Source organism: Oncorhynchus gorbuscha, linkage group LG03, assembly GCF_021184085.1.
Source record: "Oncorhynchus gorbuscha isolate QuinsamMale2020 ecotype Even-year linkage group LG03, OgorEven_v1.0, whole genome shotgun sequence".
NCBI lineage: Eukaryota > Metazoa > Chordata > Actinopteri > Salmoniformes > Salmonidae > Oncorhynchus > Oncorhynchus gorbuscha.
The window spans coordinates 108,415,331-108,435,942 of NC_060175.1; the positions used below are offsets into that span (position 1 = coordinate 108,415,331).

At 44.6% G+C, this 20,612-nt stretch overlaps 1 protein-coding gene across 1 annotated transcript in view; it reads right to left on the minus strand.

Moving 5' to 3' along the window:
* The window catches only part of LOC124018249 (neural cell adhesion molecule L1.1-like), a 153,104-nt gene that overhangs the window by 14,000 nt on the left and 118,492 nt on the right, over nt 1-20,612 (minus strand). The window contains 1 exon segment of the mRNA XM_046333517.1: nt 10,088-10,201. Coding sequence (XP_046189473.1) covers nt 10,088-10,201 — 114 coding nt within the window.

The following is a 20,612-nucleotide window of genomic DNA, read 5'->3' on the forward strand; positions in this document are numbered from 1 at the left end:
CCCTGCCTCCACATATACTCTCCTCCCCTCCTTCCATATACTCTCCTCCCTTCCATCTGTATATACTATCCTCCCCTCCATCTGTATATACTCTGCTCCCTCCCCTCCCTGCCTCCACATATACTCTCCTCCCCTCCTTCCATATACTCTCCTCCCCTCCATCTGTAAATACTCTCCTCCCCTCCATCTGTATATACTATCCTCCCTCCATCTGTATATACTCTCCTCCCCTCCATCTGTAAATACTCTCCTCCCCTCCATCTGTAAATACTCTCCTCCCCTCCATCTGTATATACTCTCCTCCCCTCCATCTGTAAATACTCTCCTCCCCTCCATCTGTATGTACTCTCCTCCCCTCCATCTGTATATACTATCGTCCCCTCCATCTGTATATACTCTCCTCCCCTCCATCTGTAAATACTCTCCTCCCCTCCATCTGTATATACTATCCTCCCCTCCATCTGTAAATACTCCCCTCCCTGCCTCCACATATGCTCTCCTCCCCTCCATCTGTATATACTCTCCTCCCCTCCATCTGTATATACTCTCCTCCCCTCCATCTGTATATAGTCTCCTCCCCTCCATCTGTATATAGTCTCCTCCCCTCCATCTGTATATACTCTCCTCCCCTCCATCTGTATATACTCTCCTCCCCTCCATCTGTATATACTCCCCTCCCTGCCTCCACATATACTCTCCTCCCCTCCATCTGTATGTACTCTCCTCCCCTCCATCTGTATATACTATCATCCCCTCCATCTGTATATACTCTCCTCCCCTCCATCTGTAAATACTCTCCTCACCTCCATCTGTATATACTCTCCTCCCCTCTATCTGTAAATACTCTCCTCCCTTCCATCTGTAAATACTCTCCTCACCTCCATCTGTATATACTCTCCTCCCCTCTATCTGTAAATACTCTCCTCCCTTCCATCTGTAAATACTCTCCTCCCCTCCATCTGTAAATACTCTCCTCCCCTCCATCTGTAAATACTCTCCTCCCCTCCATCTGTAAATACTCTCCTCCCCTCCATCTGTATATACTCTCCACCCCTCCATCTGTATATACTCCCCACCCCTCCATCTGTATATACTCTCCACCCCTCCATCTGTATATACTATCCACCCCTCCATTTGTAAATACTCTCCTCCCCTCCATCTGTATATACTATCCTCCCCTCCATTTGTAAATACTCTCCTCCCCTCCATCTGTATATACTATCCTCCCCTCCATCTGTAAATACTCTCCTCCCTTTCCATCTGTATATACTATCCTCCCCTCCATCTGTAAATACTCTCCTCACCTCCATCTGTATATACTCTCCTCCCCTCTATCTGTAAATACTCTCCTCCCTTCCATCTGTAAATACTCTCCTCCCTCCATCTGTAAATACTCTCCCTCCCCCCCATCTGTAAATACTCTCCTCCCCTCCATCTGTAAATACTCTCCTCCCCTCCATCTGTAAATACTCTCCTCCCTTCCATCTGTAAATACTCTCCTCCCCTCCATTTGTAATTACTCTCCTCCCCTCCATCTGTATATACTATCCTCCCCTCCATCTGTATATACTCTCCTCCCCTCCATCTGTAAATACTCTCCTCCCCTCCATCTGTATATACTCTCCTCCCTGCCTCCGCAAATACTCTCCTCCTCTCCATCTGTATATACTCTCCTCCCTCCATCTGCAAATACTCTCCTCCCCTCCATCTGTATATACTCCCCTCCCTGCCTCCGCAAATACTCTCCATCTGTATATACTATCCTCCCCTCCATCTGTATATACTCTTCTCTCCTCCATCTGTATATACTATCCTCCCCTCCATCTGTATATACTATCCTCCCCTCCATCTGTATATACTCTCCTCCCTCCCCTCCCTGCCTCCACATATACTCTCCTCCCCTCCTTCCATATACTCTCCTCCCTTCCATCTGTATATACTATCCTCCCCTCCATCTGTATATACTCTGCTCCCTCCCCTCCCTGCCTCCACATATACTCTCCTCCCTCCTTCCATATACTCTCCTCCCCTCCATCTGTAAATACTCTCCTCCCCTCCATCTGTATATACTATCCTCCCCTCCATCTGTATATACTCTCCTCCCCTCCATCTGTAAATACTCTCCTCCCCTCCATCTGTAAATACTCTCCTCCCCTCCATCTGTATATACTCTCCTCCCCTCCATCTGTAAATACTCTCCTCCCCTCCATCTGTATGTACTCTCCTCCCCTCCATCTGTATATACTATCGTCCCCTCCATCTGTATATACTCTCCTCCCTCCATCTGTAAATACTCTCCTCCCCTCCATCTGTATATACTATCCTCCCCTCCATCTGTAAATACTCCCCTCCCTGCCTCCACATATGCTCTCCTCCCCTCCATCTGTATATACTCTCCTCCCCTCCATCTGTATATACTCTCCTCCCTCCATCTGTATATAGTCTCCTCCCCTCCATCTGTATATAGTCTCCTCCCCTCCATCTGTATATACTCTCCTCCCCTCCATCTGTATATACTCTCCTCCCCTCCATCTGTATATACTCCCCTCCCTGCCTCCACATATACTCTCCTCCCCTCCATCTGTATGTACTCTCCTCCCCTCCATCTGTATATACTATCATCCCCTCCATCTGTATATACTCTCCTCCCCTCCATCTGTAAATACTCTCCTCACCTCCATCTGTATATACTCTCCTCCCCTCTATCTGTAAATACTCTCCTCCCTTCCATCTGTAAATACTCTCCTCCCCTCCATCTGTAAATACTCTCCTCCCCCCATCTGTAAATACTCTCCTCCCCTCCATCTGTAAATACTCTCCTCCCTCCATCTGTAAATACTCTCCTCCCTTCCATCTGTAAATACTCTCCTCCCCTCCATTTGTAATTACTCTCCTCCCCTCCATCTGTATATACTCTCCTCTTCTCCATCTGTATATACTCTCCTCCCCTCCATCTGTATATACTCTCCTCCCCTCCATCTGTATATACTCTCCTCCCTTCCATCTGTAAATACTCTCCTCCCCTCCATCTGTATATACTCTCCTCTCCTCCATCTGTATATACTCTCCTCCCCTCCATCTGTATATACTCTCCTCCTCTCCATCTGTATATACTCTCCACACTTCCATCTGTATATAGTCTCCTCCCCTCCATCTGTATATACTCTCCTCCCCTCCATCTGTATATACTATCCTCCTCTCCATCTGTATATACTCTCCACACCTCCATCTGTATATACTATTCTCCCTTAAATCTGTATATACTCTCCTCCCCTCCATCTGTAAATACTCTCCACACCTCCATCTGTATATACTCTCCTCCCCTCCATCTGTATATACTCTCCTCCCCTCCATCTGTAAATACTCTCCTCCCTTCCATCTGTATATACTCTCCACCCCTCCATCTGTATATACTCCCCACCCCCTCCATCTGTATATACTCTCCACCCTTCCATCTGTATATACTATCCACCCCTCCATCTCTATATACTCTCCACCCCTCCATCTGTATATACTATCCTCCCCTCCATCTGTAAATACTCTCCTCCCCTCCATCTGTATATACTATCCTCCCCTCCATCTGTAAATACTCTCCTCCCCTTCCATCTGTATATACTATCCTCCCCTCCATCTGTAAATACTCTCCTCACCTCCATCTGTATATACTCTCCTCCCCTCTATCTGTAAATACTCTCCCCCCTTCCATCTGTAAATACTCTCCTCCCCTCCATCTGTAAATACTCTCCTCCCCTCCATCTGTAAATACTCTCCTCCCCTCCATCTGTAAATACTCTCCTCCCCTCCATCTGTAAATACTCTCCTCCCCTCCATCTGTAAATACTCTCCTCCATCCCTCCATCTGTAAATACTCTCCTCCCTCCATCTGTAAATACTCTCCTCCCTTCCATCTGTAAATACTCTCCTCCCCTCCATCTGTAAATACTCTCCTCCCCTCCATCTGTAAATACTCTCCTCCCCTCCATCTGTAAATACTCTCCTCCCTTCCATCTGTAAATACTCTCCTCCCTTCCATCTGTAAAATACTCTCCCCCCTCCATCTGTATATACTCTCCTCCCTCCATCTGTATATACTCTCCTCCCCTCCATCTGTATATACTCTCCTCCCCTCCATCTGTATATACTCTCCTCCCTTCCATCTGTAAATACTCTCCTCCCCTCCATCTGTATATACTCTCCTCTCCTCCATCTGTATATACTCTCCTCCCCTCCATCTGTATATACTCTCCTCCTCTCCATCTGTATATACTCTCCACACTTCCATCTGTATATACTCTCCTCCCCTCCATCTGTATATACTCTCCTCCCCTCCATCTGTATATACTCTCCTCCCCCCCATCTGTATATACTATCCTCCTCTCCATCTGTATATACTCTCCACACCTCCATCTGTATATACTATTCTCCCTTAAATCTGTATATACTCTCCTCCCCTCCATCTGTAAATACTCTCCACACCTCCATCTGTATATACTCTCCTCCCCTCCATCTGTATATACTATCCTCCCCTCCATCTGTATATACTCTCCTCCCCTCCATCTGTATATACTCTCCTCCCCTCCATCTGTATATACTCTCCTCCCCTCCATCTGTATATACTATCCTCCCCTCCATCTGTATATACTCTCCTCCCCTCCATCTGTATATACTATTCTCCCTTCCATCTGTATATACTATTCTCCCCTCCATCTGTATATACTATTCTCCCTTCCATCTGTATATACTCTCCTCCCTTCCATCTGTAAATACTCTCCTCCCCTCCATCTGTATATACTCTCCTCCCTCCATCTGTATATACTCTCCTCCCCTCCATCTGTATATACTATTCTCCCTTCCATCTGTATATACTCTCCTCCCCTCCATCTGTATATACTACTCTCCTCCCCTCCATCTGTATATACTCTCCTCCCCTCCATCTGTATATACTCCCCTCCCTGCCTCCGCAAATACTCTCCATCTGTATATACTATCCTCCCCTCCATCTGTATATACTCTTCTCTCCTCCATCTGTATATACTATCCTCCCCTCCATCTGTATATACTATCCTCCCCTCCATCTGTATATACTCTCCTCCCTCCCCTCCCTGCCTCCACATATACTCTCCTCCCCTCCTTCCATATACTCTCCTCCCCTCCATCTGTATATACTATCCTCCCCTCCATCTGTATATACTCTCCTCCCTCCCCTCCCTGCCTCCACATATACTCTCCTCCCCTCCTTCCATATACTCTCCTCCCCTCCATCTGTAAATACTCTCCTCCCCTCCATCTGTATATACTATCCTCCCCTCCATCTGTATATACTCTCCTCCCTCCATCTGTATATACTCTCCTCCCCTCCATCTGTATATACTATTCTCCCTTCCATCTGTATATACTCTCCTCCCCTCCATCTGTATATACTCTCCTCCCCTCCATCTGTATATACTCTCCTCCCCTCCATCTGTATATACTCCCCTCCCTGCCTCCGCAAATACTCTCCATCTGTATATACTATCCTCCCCTCCATCTGTATATACTCTTCTCTCCTCCATCTGTATATACTATCCTCCCCTCCATCTGTATATACTATCCTCCCCTCCATCTGTATATACTCTCCTCCCTCCCCTCCCTGCCTCCACATATACTCTCCTCCCCTCCTTCCATATACTCTCCTCCCCTCCATCTGTATATACTATCCTCCCCTCCATCTGTATATACTCTCCTCCCTCCCCTCCCTGCCTCCACATATACTCTCCTCCCCTCCTTCCATATACTCTCCTCCCCTCCATCTGTAAATACTCTCTCCCTCCTCCATCTGTATATACTATCCTCCCCTCCATCTGTATATACTCTCCTCCCCTCCATCTGTAAATACTCTCCTCCCCTCCATCTGTAAATACTCTCCTCCCCTCCATCTGTATATACTCTCCTCCCCCTCCATCTGTAAATACTCTCCTCCCCTCCATCTGTATGTACTCTCCTCCCCTCCATCTGTATATACTATCGTCCCCTCCATCTGTATATACTCTCCTCCCTCCATCTGTAAATACTCTCCTCCCCTCCATCTGTATATACTATCCCCCCTCCATCTGTAAATACTCCCCTCCCTGCCTCCACATATGCTCTCCTCCCCTCCATCTGTATATACTCTCCTCCCCTCCATCTGTATATACTCTCCTCCCCTCCATCTGTATATAGTCTCCTCCCCTCCATCTGTATATAGTCTCCTCCCCTCCATCTGTATATAGTCTCCGCCCCTCCATCTGTATATACTCCCCTCCCTGCCTCCACATATACTCTCCTCCCCTCCATCTGTATGTACTCTCCTCCCCTCCATCTGTATATACTATCGTCCCCTCCATCTGTATATACTCTCCTCCCCTCCATCTGTATATACTCTCCTCCCCTCTATCTGTAAATACTCTCCTCCCTTCCATCTGTAAATACTCTCCTCCCCTCCATCTGTAAATACTCTCCTCCCCCCATCTGTAAATACTCTCCTCCCCTCCATCTGTAAATACTCTCCTCCCCTCCATCTGTAAATACTCTCCCTTCCATCTGTAAATACTCTCCTCCCCTCCATTTGTAATTACTCTCCTCCCTCCATCTGTATATACTCTCCTCTTCTCCATCTGTATATACTCTCCTCCCCTCCATCTGTATATACTCTCCTCCCTCCATCTGTATATACTCTCCTCCCTTCCATCTGTAAATACTCTCCTCCCCTCCATCTGTATATACTCTCCTCTCCTCCATCTGTATATACTCTCCTCCCCTCCATCTGTATATACTCTCCTCCTCTCCATCTGTATATACTCTCCACACTTCCATCTGTATATAGTCTCCTCCCCTCCATCTGTAAATACTCTCCTCACCTCCATCTGTATATACTCTCCTCCCCTCTATCTGTAAATACTCTCCTCCCTTCCATCTGTAAATACTCTCCTCCCCTCCATCTGTAAATACTCTCCTCCCCTCCATCTGTAAATACTCTCCTCCCCTCCATCTGTAAATACTCTCCTCCCTCCATCTGTAAATACTCTCCTCCCCTCCATCTGTAAATACTCTCCTCCCTTCCATCTGTAAATACTCTCCTCCCTTCCATCTGTAAATACTCTCCTCCCCTCCATCTGTATATACTCTCCTCCCTCCATCTGTATATACTCTCCTCCCTCCATCTGTATATACTCTCCTCCCCTCCATCTGTATATACTCTCCTCCCCTCCATCTGTATATACTCTCCTCCCTTCCATCTGTAAATACTCTCCTCCCCTCCATCTGTATATACTCTCCTCTCCTCCATCTGTATATACTCTCCTCCCCTCCATCTGTATATACTCTCCTCCTCTCCATCTGTATATACTCTCCACACTTCCATCTGTATATACTCTCCTCCCCTCCATCTGTATATACTATCCTCCCCTCCATCTGTATATACTCTCCTCCCCCCCATCTGTATATACTATCCTCCTCTCCATCTGTATATACTCTCCACACCTCCATCTGTATATACTATTCTCCCTTAAATCTGTATATACTCTCCTCCCCTCCATCTGTAAATACTCTCCACACCTCCATCTGTATATACTATTCTCCCTTAAATCTGTATATACTCTCCTCCCCTCCATCTGTAAATACTCTCCACACCTCCATCTGTATATACTATCCTCCCCTCCATCTGTATATACTATCTCCCCTCCATCTGTATATACTCTCCTCCCCTCCATCTGTATATACTCTCCTCCCCTCCATCTGTATATACTCTCCTCCCCTCCATCTGTATATACTATCCTCCCCTCCATCTGTATATACTCTCCTCCCCTCCATCTGTATATACTATTCTCCCTTCCATCTGTATATACTATTCTCCCCTCCATCTGTATATACTATTCTCCCTTCCATCTGTATATACTCTCCTCCCTTCCATCTGTAAATACTCTCCTCCCCTCCATCTGTATATACTCTCCTCCCTCCATCTGTATATACTCTCCTCCCCTCCATCTGTATATACTATTCTCCCTTCCATCTGTATATACTCTCCTCCCCTCCATCTGTATATACTCTCCTCCCCTCCATCTGTATATACTCTCCTCCCCTCCATCTGTATATACTCCCCTCCCTGCCTCCGCAAATACTCTCCATCTGTATATACTATCCTCCCCTCCATCTGTATATACTCTTCTCTCCTCCATCTGTATATACTATCCTCCCCTCCATCTGTATATACTATCCTCCCCTCCATCTGTATATACTCTCCTCCCTCCCCTCCCTGCCTCCACATATACTCTCCTCCCCTCCTTCCATATACTCTCCTCCCCTCCATCTGTATATACTATCCTCCCCTCCATCTGTATATACTCTCCTCCCTCCCCTCCCTGCCTCCACATATACTCTCCTCCCCTCCTTCCATATACTCTCCTCCCCTCCATCTGTAGATACTCTCCTCCCCTCCATCTGTATATACTATCCTCCCCTCCATCTGTATATACTCTCCTCCCCCTCCATCTGTAAATACTCTCCTCCCCTCCATCTGTATATACTCTCCTCCCTGCCTCCGCAAATACTCTCCTCCTCTCCATCTGTATATACTCTCCTCCCTCCATCTGCAAATACTCTCCTCCCTCCATCTGCAAATACTCTCCTCCCCTCCATCTGTATATACTCCCCTCCCTGCCTCCGCAAATACTCTCCATCTGTATATACTATCCTCCCCTCCATCTGTATATACTCTTCTCTCCTCCATCTGTATATACTATCCTCCCCTCCATCTGTATATACTATCCTCCCCTCCATCTGTATATACTCTCCTCCCTCCCCTCCCTGCCTCCACATATACTCTCCTCCCCTCCTTCCATATACTCTCCTCCCCTCCATCTGTATATACTATCCTCCCCTCCATCTGTATATACTCTCCTCCCTCCCCCTCCCTGCCTCCACATATACTCTCCTCCCCTCCTTCCATATACTCTCCTCCCCTCCATCTGTAAATACTCTCCTCCCCTCCATCTGTATATACTATCCTCCCCTCCATCTGTATATACTCTCCTCCCCTCCATCTGTAAATACTCTCCTCCCCTCCATCTGTAAATACTCTCCTCCCCTCCATCTGTATATACTCTCCTCCCCTCCATCTGTAAATACTCTCCTCCCCTCCATCTGTATGTACTCTCCTCCCCTCCATCTGTATATACTATCGTCCCCTCCATCTGTATATACTCTCCTCCCTCCATCTGTAAATACTCTCCTCCCCTCCATCTGTATATACTATCCTCCCTCCATCTGTAAATACTCCCCTCCCTGCCTCCACATATGCTCTCCTCCCCTCCATCTGTATATACTCTCCTCCCCTCCATCTGTATATACTCTCCTCCCCTCCATCTGTATATAGTCTCCTCCCCTCCATCTGTATATAGTCTCCTCCCCTCCATCTGTATATACTCTCCTCCCCTCCATCTGTATATACTCCCCTCCCTGCCTCCACATATGCTCTCCTCCCCTCCATCTGTATATACTCTCCTCCCCTCCATCTGTATATAGTCTCCTCCCCTCCATCTGTATATACTCTCCTCCCCTCCATCTGTATATACTCCCCTCCCTGCCTCCACATATGCTCTCCTCCCTCCATCTGTATATACTCTCCTCCCCTCCATCTGTATATAGTCTCCTCCCCTCCATCTGTATATACTCTCCTCCCCTCCATCTGTATATAGTCTCCTCCCCTCCATCTGTATATACTCTCCTCCCCTCCATCTGTATATACTCCCCTCCCTGCCTCCACATATGCTCTCCTCCCTCCATCTGTATATACTCTCCTCCCCTCCATCTGTATATACTCTCCTCCCCTCCATCTGTATATACTCCCCTCCCTGCCTCCCTCCCTCACCAGAATGTGTAGATATACCATAGATAGAAGGTAGCCTCACCAGTCTGGTGTAGATATACCATAGATAGAAGGTAGCCTCACCAGTCTGGTGTAGATATACCATAGATAGAAGGTAGCCTCACCAGTCTGGTGTAGATATACCATAGATAGAAGGTAGCCTCACCAGTCTGGTGTAGATATACCATAGATAGAAGGTAGCCTCACCAGTCTTGCTGAGGTATTTGATGTGGAAGCTGTGGTTCCTATATCTGTCTCCAGGGACCCAGCTCAGGTTGACTGACCGTTCTCCTACCGCTGTGCTGATGTTACTGGGAGGTACTGAGGGGGGAGATCAATATATTAGTTTCTATCACAATGCTGATGTTACTGGGAGGTACTGAGGGGGGAGATCAATATCACAATACTGATGTTACTGGGAGGTACTGAGGGGGGAGATCAATGTATTAGTTTCTATCACAATGCTGATGTTACTGGGAGGTACTGAGGGGGGAGATCAATATCACAATACTGATGTTACTGGGAGGTACTGAGGGGAGATCAATATATTAGTTTCTATCACAATGCTGATGTTACTGGGAGGTACTGAGGGGGAAATCAATGTATTAGTTTCTATCACAATGCTGATGTTACTGGGAGGTACTGAGGGGGAGATCAATATCACAATGCTGATGTTACTGGGAGGTACTGAGGGGAGATCAATATATTAGTTTCTATCACAATGCTGATGTTAGTGGGAGGTACTGAGGGGGAGATCAATATATTAGTTTCTATCACAATGCTGATGTTAGTGGGAGGTACTGAGGGGGAGATCAATATATTAGTTTCTATCACAATGCTGATGTTAGTGGGAGGTACTGAGGGGGAGATCAATATATTAGTTTCTATCACAATGCTGATGTTAGTGGGAGGTACTGAGGGGGAGATCAATATATTAGTTTCTATCACAATGCTGATGTTAGTGGGAGGTACTGAGGGGGAGATCAATATATTAGTTTCTATCACAATGCTGATGTTAGTGGGAGGTACTGAGGGGGGAGATCAATATCACAATACTGATGTTACTGGGAGGTACTGAGGGGGAGATCAATATATTAGTTTCTATCACAATGCTGATGTTACTGGGAGGTACTGAGGGGGAGATCAATGTATTAGTTTCTATCACAATGCTGATGTTACTGGGAGGTACTGAGGGGGAGATCAATATCACAATGCTGATGTTAGTGGGAGGTACTGAGGGGGAGATGAATATATTAGTTTCTATCACAATGCTGATGTTAGTGGGAGGTACTGAGGGGGAGATGAATATATTAGTTTCTATCACAATGCTGATGTTAGTGGGAGGTACTGAGGGGGAGATCAATATATTAGTTTCTATCACAATGCTGATGTTAGTGGGAGGTACTGAGGGGGAGATCAATATATTAGTTTCTATCACAATGCTGATGTTAGTGGGAGGTACTGAGGGGGAGATCAATATATTAGTTTCTATCACAATGCTGATGTTAGTGGGAGGTACTGAGGGGGAGATCAATATCACAATACTGATGTTACTGGGAGGTACTGAGGGGGAGATCAATATATTAGTTTCTATCACAATGCTGATGTTAGTGGGAGGTACTGAGGGGGAGATCAATATATTAGTTTCTATCACAATGCTGATGTTAGTGGGAGGTACTGAGGGGGAGATCAATGTATTAGTTTCTATCACAATACTGATGTTACTGGGAGGTACTGAGGGGGGAGATGAATATATTAGTTTCTATCACAATGCTGATGTTACTGGGAGGTACTGAGGGGGAGATCAATATCACAATACTGATGTTACTGGGAGGTACTGAGGGGGGAGATCAATATATTAGTTTCTATCACAATGTAATATATGTAATATGTAATATATATGCCATTTAGCAGACGCTTTTATCCAAAGCGACTTACAGTCATGTGTGCATACATTCTACGTATGGGTGGTCCCGGGGATTGAACCCACTTCCCTGGCGTTACAAGCGCCATGCTCTACCAACTGAGCTACAGGTGTTACTGGGAGGTACTGAGGGGGGAGATCAATATCACAATGCTGATGTTACTGGGAGGTACTGAGGGGGAGATCAATATCACAATGCTGATGTTACTGGGAGGTACTGAGGGGGAGATCAATATCACAATACTGATGTTACTGGGAGGTACTGAGGGGGAGATCAATGTATTAGTTTCTATCACAATGCTGATGTTACTGGGAGGTACTGAGGGGGAGATCAATGTATTAGTTTCTATCACAATGCTGATGTTACTGGGAGGTACTGAGGGGGGAGATCAATGTATTAGTTTCTATCACAATGCTGATGTTAGTGGGAGGTACTGAGGGGGGAGATCAATGTATTAGTTTCTATCACAATGCTGATGTTACTGGGAGGTACTGAGGGGGGAGATCAATGTATTAGTTTCTATCACAATGCTGATGTTAGTGGGAGGTACTGAGGGGGAGATCAATGTATTAGTTTCTATCACAATGCTGATGTTACTGGGAGGTACTGAGGGGGAGATCAATGTATTAGTTTCTATCACAATGCTGATGTTACTGGGAGGTACTGAGGGGGAGATCAATATCACAATGCTGATGTTACTGGGAGGTACTGAGGGGGAGATCAATATCACAATGCTGATGTTACTGGGAGGTACTGAGGGGGAGATCAATATATTAGTTTCTATCACAATGCTGATGTTACTGGGAGGTACTGAGGGGGAGATCAATGTATTAGTTTCTATCACAATGCTGATGTTACTGGGAGGTACTGAGGGGGAGATCAATATCACAATGCTGATGTTACTGGGAGGTACTGAGGGGGAGATCAATATCACAATGCTGATGTTACTGGGAGGTACTGAGGGGGAGATCAATATATTAGTTTCTATCACAATGCTGATGTTACTGGGAGGTACTGAGGGGGAGATCAATATATTAGTTTCTATCACAATGCTGATGTTACTGGGAGGTACTGAGGGGGAGATCAATATCACAATGCTGATGTTACTGGGAGGTACTGAGGGGGAGATCAATATCACAATGCTGATGTTACTGGGAGGTACTGAGGGGGAGATCAATATCACAATGCTGATGTTACTGGGAGGTACTGAGGGGGAGATCAATATCACAAAGATCAATATATTAGTTCCTATCACAATGCTGATGTTACTGGGAGGTACTGAGGGGGAGATCAATGTATTGGTTCCTATCACAATGCTGATGTTACTGGGAGGTACTGAGGGGGAGATCAATATATTAGTTTCTATCACAATGCTGATGTTACTGGGAGGTACTGAGGGGGAGATCAATATCACAATGCTGATGTTACTGGGAGGTACTGAGGGGGAGATCAATATCACAATACTGATGTTACTGGGAGGTACTGAGGGGGAGATCAATATATTAGTTTCTATCACAATGCTGATGTTACTGGGAGGTACTGAGGGGGAGATCAATATCACAATGCTGATGTTACTGGGAGGTACTGAGGGGGAGATCAATATCACAATGCTGATGTTACTGGGAGGTACTGAGGGGGAGATCAATATCACAATGCTGATGTTACTGGGAGGTACTGAGGGGGAGATCAATGTATTAGTTTCTATCACAATGCTGATGTTACTGGGAGGTACTGAGGGGGAGATCAATGTATTAGTTTCTATCACAATGCTGATGTTACTGGGAGGTACTGAGGGGGAGATCAATATATTAGTTTCTATCACAATGCTGATGTTACTGGGAGGTACTGAGGGGGAGATCAATGTATTAGTTTCTATCACAATGCTGATGTTACTGGGAGGTACTGAGGGGGAGATCAATGTATTAGTTTCTATCACAATGCTGATGTTAGTGGGAGGTACTGAGGGGAGATCAATGTATTAGTTTCTATCACAATGCTGATGTTACTGGGAGGTACTGAGGGGGAGATCAATGTATTAGTTTCTATCACAATGCTGATGTTACTGGGAGGTACTGAGGGGGAGATCAATGTATTAGTTTCTATCACAATGCTGATGTTAGTGGGAGGTACTGAGGGGGAGATCAATGTATTAGTTTCTATCACAATGCTGATGTTACTGGGAGGTACTGAGGGGGAGATCAATGTATTAGTTTCTATCACAATGCTGATGTTAGTGGGAGGTACTGAGGGGGAGATCAATGTATTAGTTTCTATCACAATGCTGATGTTACTGGGAGGTACTGAGGGGGAGATCAATGTATTAGTTTCTATCACAATGCTGATGTTACTGGGAGGTACTGAGGGGGAGATCAATATCACAATGCTGATGTTACTGGGAGGTACTGAGGGGGAGATCAATATCACAATGCTGATGTTACTGGGAGGTACTGAGGGGGAGATCAATATATTAGTTTCTATCACAATGCTGATGTTACTGGGAGGTACTGAGGGGGAGATCAATATATTAGTTTCTATCACAATGCTGATGTTACTGGGAGGTACTGAGGGGGAGATCAATATCACAATGCTGATGTTACTGGGAGGTACTGAGGGGGAGATCAATATCACAATGCTGATGTTACTGGGAGGTACTGAGGGGGAGATCAATATCACAATGCTGATGTTACTGGGAGGTACTGAGGGGGAGATCAATATCACAAAGATCAATATATTAGTTCCTATCACAATGCTGATGTTACTGGGAGGTACTGAGGGGGAGATCAATGTATTGGTTCCTATCACAATGCTGATGTTACTGGGAGGTACTGAGGGGGAGATCAATGTATTAGTTTATATCACAATACTGATGTTAGTGGGGGGTCAATGTATTGGTTCCTATCACAATGCTGATGTTACTGGGAGGTACTGAGGGGGAGATCAATATATTAGTTTCTATCACAATGCTGATGTTACTGGGAGGTACTGAGGGGGAGATCAATATATTAGTTCCTATCACAATGCTGATGTTACTGGGAGGTACTGAGGGGGAGATCAATATATTAGTTTCTATCACAATGCTGATGTTACTGGGAGGTACTGAGGGGGAGATCAATATATTAGTTCCTATCACAATGCTGATGTTACTGGGAGGTACTGAGGGGGAGATCAATATATTAGTTTCTATCACAATGCTGATGTTACTGGGAGGTACTGAGGGGGAGATCAATATATTAGTTCCTATCACAATGCTGATGTTACTGGGAGGTACTGAGGGGGAGATCAATATATTAGTTTCTATCACAATGCTGATGTTACTGGGAGGTACTGAGGGGGAGATCAATGTATTAGTTTCTATCACAATACTGATGTTACTGGGAGGTACTGAGGGGGAGATCAATATATTAGTTTCTATTACAATGCTGATGTTACTGGGAGGTACTGAGGGGGAGATCAATATATTAGTTCCTATCACAATGCTGATGTTACTGGGAGGTACTGAGGGGGAGATCAATATATTAGTTTCTATCACAATGCTGATGTTACTGGGAGGTACTGAGGGGAGATCAATATATTAGTTCCTATCACAATGCTGATGTTACTGGGAGGTACTGAGGGGGAGATCAATATATTAGTTCCTATCACAATGCTGATGTTACTGGGAGGTACTGAGGGGGAGATCAATATATTAGTTTCTATCACAATACTGATGTTACTGGGAGGTACTGAGGGGGAGATCAATATATTAGTTTCTATCACAATGCTGATGTTACTGGGAGGTACTGAGGGGGAGATCAATATATTAGTTCCTATCACAATGCTGATGTTACTGGGAGGTACTGAGGGGGAGATCAATATATTAGTTCCTATCACAATGCTGATGTTACTGGGAGGTACTGAGGGGGAGATCAATATATTAGTTTCTATCACAATACTGATGTTACTGGGAGGTACTGAGGGGGAGATCAATATATTAGTTCCTATCACAATACTGATGTTACTGGGAGGTACTGAGGGGGGAGATCAATATATTAGTTCCTATCACAATGCTGATGTTACTGGGAGGTACTGAGGGGGGAGATCAATATATTAGTTTCTATCACAATGCTGATGTTACTGGGAGGTACTGAGGGGGAGATCAATATATTAGTTCCTATCACAATGCTGATGTTACTGGGAGGTACTGAGGGGGAGATCAATATATTAGTTCCTATCACAATACTGATGTTACTGGGAGGTACTGAGGGGGAGATCAATATATTAGTTTCTATCACAATGCTGATGTTACTGGGAGGTACTGAGGGGGAGATCAATATATTAGTTCCTATCACAATGCTGATGTTACTGGGAGGTACTGAGGGGGAGATCAATGTATTAGTTTCTATCACAATACTGATGTTACTGGGAGGTACTGAGGGGGAGATCAATATATTAGTTCCTATCACAATGCTGATGTTACTGGGAGGTACTGAGGGGGAGATCAATATATTAGTTTCTATCACAATGCTGATGTTACTGGGAGGTACTGAGGGGGAGATCAATATATTAGTTCCTATCACAATGCTGATGTTACTGGGAGGTACTGAGGGGAGATCAATATATTAGTTCCTATCACAATACTGATGTTACTGGGAGGTACTGAGGGGGAGATCAATATATTAGTTCCTATCACAATGCTGATGTTACTGGGAGGTACTGAGGGGGAGATCAATATATTAGTTTCTATCACAATACTGATGTTACTGGGAGGTACTGAGGGGGAGATCAATGTATTAGTTTCTATCACAATACTGATGTTACTGGGAGGTACTGAGGGGGAGATCAATATATTAGTTTCTATCACAATACTGATGTTAGTGGGGGGTCAATGTATTGGTTCCTATCACAATGCTGATGTTACTGGGAGGTACTGAGGGGGAGATCAATGTATTAGTTTCTATCACAATGCTGATGTTACTGGGAGGTACTGAGGGGGAGATCAATATATTAGTTTCTATCACAATACTGATGTTACTGGGAGGTACTGAGGGGGAGATCAATGTATTAGTTTCTATCACAATACTGATGTTACTGGGAGGTACTGAGGGGGAGATCAATATATTAGTTTCTATCACAATACTGATGTTAGTGGGGGGGTCAATGTATTGGTTCCTATCACAATGCTGATGTTACTGGGAGGTACTGAGGGGGAGATCAATGTATTAGTTTCTATCACAATGCTGATGTTACTGGGAGGTACTGAGGGGGAGATCAATGTATTAGTTTCTATCACAATACTGATGTTAGTGGGGGGTCAATGTATTGGTTCCTATCACAATGCTGATGTTACTGGGAGGTACTGAGGGGGAGATCAATGTATTAGTTTCTATCACAATGCTGATGTTACTGGGAGGTACTGAGGGGGAGATCAATGTATTAGTTTCTATCACAATACTGATGTTACTGGGAGGTACTGAGGGGGAGATCAATATATTAGTTTCTATCACAATGCTGATGTTACTGGGAGGTACTGAGGGGGAGATCAATGTATTAGTTTCTATCACAATACTGATGTTACTGGGAGGTACTGAGGGGGAGATCAATGTATTAGTTTCTATCACAATACTGATGTTACTGGGAGGTACTGAGGGGGAGATCAATATATTAGTTTCTATCACAATGCTGATGTTACTGGGAGGTACTGAGGGGGAGATCAATGTATTAGTTTCTATCACAATGCTGATGTTACTGGGAGGTACTGAGGGGGAGATCAATATCACAATGCTGATGTTACTGGGAGGTACTGAGGGGAGATCAATATATTAGTTTCTATCACAATGCTGATGTTACTGGGAGGTACTGAGGGGGAGATCAATATATTAGTTTCTATCACAATGCTGATGTTACTGGGAGGTACTGAGGGGGAGATCAATATCACAATGCTGATGTTACTGGGAGGTACTGAGGGGGAGATCAATATCACAATGCTGATGTTACTGGGAGGTACTGAGGGGGAGATCAATATCACAATGCTGATGTTACTGGGAGGTACTGAGGGGGAGATCAATATCACAAAGATCAATATATTAGTTCCTATCACAATGCTGATGTTACTGGGAGGTACTGAGGGGGAGATCAATGTATTGGTTCCTATCACAATGCTGATGTTACTGGGAGGTACTGAGGGGGAGATCAATATATTAGTTTCTATCACAATGCTGATGTTACTGGGAGGTACTGAGGGGGAGATCAATATCACAATGCTGATGTTACTGGGAGGTACTGAGGGGGAGATCAATATCACAATACTGATGTTACTGGGAGGTACTGAGGGGGAGATCAATATATTAGTTTCTATCACAATGCTGATGTTACTGGGAGGTACTGAGGGGGAGATCAATATCACAATGCTGATGTTACTGGGAGGTACTGAGGGGGAGATCAATATCACAATGCTGATGTTACTGGGAGGTACTGAGGGGGAGATCAATATCACAATGCTGATGTTACTGGGAGGTACTGAGGGGGAGATCAATGTATTAGTTTCTATCACAATGCTGATGTTACTGGGAGGTACTGAGGGGGAGATCAATGTATTAGTTTCTATCACAATGCTGATGTTACTGGGAGGTACTGAGGGGGAGATCAATATATTAGTTTCTATCACAATGCTGATGTTACTGGGAGGTACTGAGGGGGAGATCAATGTATTAGTTTCTATCACAATGCTGATGTTACTGGGAGGTACTGAGGGGGAGATCAATGTATTAGTTTCTATCACAATGCTGATGTTAGTGGGAGGTACTGAGGGGGGGAGATCAATGTATTAGTTTCTATCACAATGCTGATGTTACTGGGAGGTACTGAGGGGGAGATCAATGTATTAGTTTCTATCACAATGCTGATGTTACTGGGAGGTACTGAGGGGGAGATCAATGTATTAGTTTCTATCACAATGCTGATGTTAGTGGGAGGTACTGAGGGGGAGATCAATGTATTAGTTTCTATCACAATGCTGATGTTACTGGGAGGTACTGAGGGGGAGATCAATGTATTAGTTTCTATCACAATGCTGATGTTAGTGGGAGGTACTGAGGGGGGAGATCAATGTATTAGTTTCTATCACAATGCTGATGTTAGTGGGAGGTACTGAGGGGGAGATCAATGTATTAGTTTCTATCACAATGCTGATGTTACTGGGAGGTACTGAGGGGGAGATCAATGTATTAGTTTCTATCACAATGCTGATGTTAGTGGGAGGTACTGAGGGGGAGATCAATGTATTAGTTTCTATCACAATGCTGATGTTACTGGGAGGTACTGAGGGGGAGATCAATGTATTAGTTTCTATCACAATGCTGATGTTACTGGGAGGTACTGAGGGGGAGATCAATATCACAATGCTGATGTTACTGGGAGGTACTGAGGGGGAGATCAATATCACAATGCTGATGTTACTGGGAGGTACTGAGGGGGAGATCAATATATTAGTTTCTATCACAATGCTGATGTTACTGGGAGGTACTGAGGGGGGAGATCAATATATTAGTTTCTATCACAATGCTGATGTTACTGGGAGGTACTGAGGGGGGAGATCAATATCACAATGCTGATGTTACTGGGAGGTACTGAGGGGGAGATCAATATCACAATGCTGATGTTACTGGGAGGTACTGAGGGGGAGATCAATATCACAATGCTGATGTTACTGGGAGGTACTGAGGGGGAGATCAATATCACAAAGATCAATATATTAGTTCCTATCACAATGCTGATGTTACTGGGAGGTACTGAGGGGGAGATCAATGTATTGGTTCCTATCACAATGCTGATGTTACTGGGAGGTACTGAGGGGGAGATCAATGTATTAGTTTCTATCACAATACTGATGTTAGTGGGGGGTCAATGTATTGGTTCCTATCACAATGCTGATGTTACTGGGAGGTACTGAGGGGGAGATCAATATATTAGTTTCTATCACAATGCTGATGTTACTGGGAGGTACTGAGGGGGAGATCAATATATTAGTTCCTATCACAATGCTGATGTTACTGGGAGGTACTGAGGGGGAGATCAATATATTAGTTTCTATCACAATGCTGATGTTACTGGGAGGTACTGAGGGGGAGATCAATATATTAGTTCCTATCACAATGCTGATGTTACTGGGAGGTACTGAGGGGGAGATCAATATATTAGTTTCTATCACAATGCTGATGTTACTGGGAGGTACTGAGGGGGAGATCAATATATTAGTTCCTATCACAATGCTGATGTTACTGGGAGGTACTGAGGGGGAGATCAATATATTAGTTTCTATCACAATGCTGATGTTACTGGGAGGTACTGAGGGGGAGATCAATGTATTAGTTTCTATCACAATACTGATGTTACTGGGAGGTACTGAGGGGGAGATCAATATATTAGTTTCTATTACAATGCTGATGTTACTGGGAGGTACTGAGGGGAGATCAATATATTAGTTCCTATCACAATGCTGATGTTACTGGGAGGTACTGAGGGGGAGATCAATATATTAGTTTCTATCACAATGCTGATGTTACTGGGAGGTACTGAGGGGGAGATCAATATATTAGTTCCTATCACAATGCTGATGTTACTGGGAGGTACTGAGGGGAGATCAATATATTAGTTCCTATCACAATGCTGATGTTACTGGGAGGTACTGAGGGGGAGATCAATATATTAGTTTCTATCACAATACTGATGTTACTGGGAGGTACTGAGGGGGAGATCAATATATTAGTTTCTATCACAATGCTGATGTTACTGGGAGGTACTGAGGGGGAGATCAATATATTAGTTCCTAT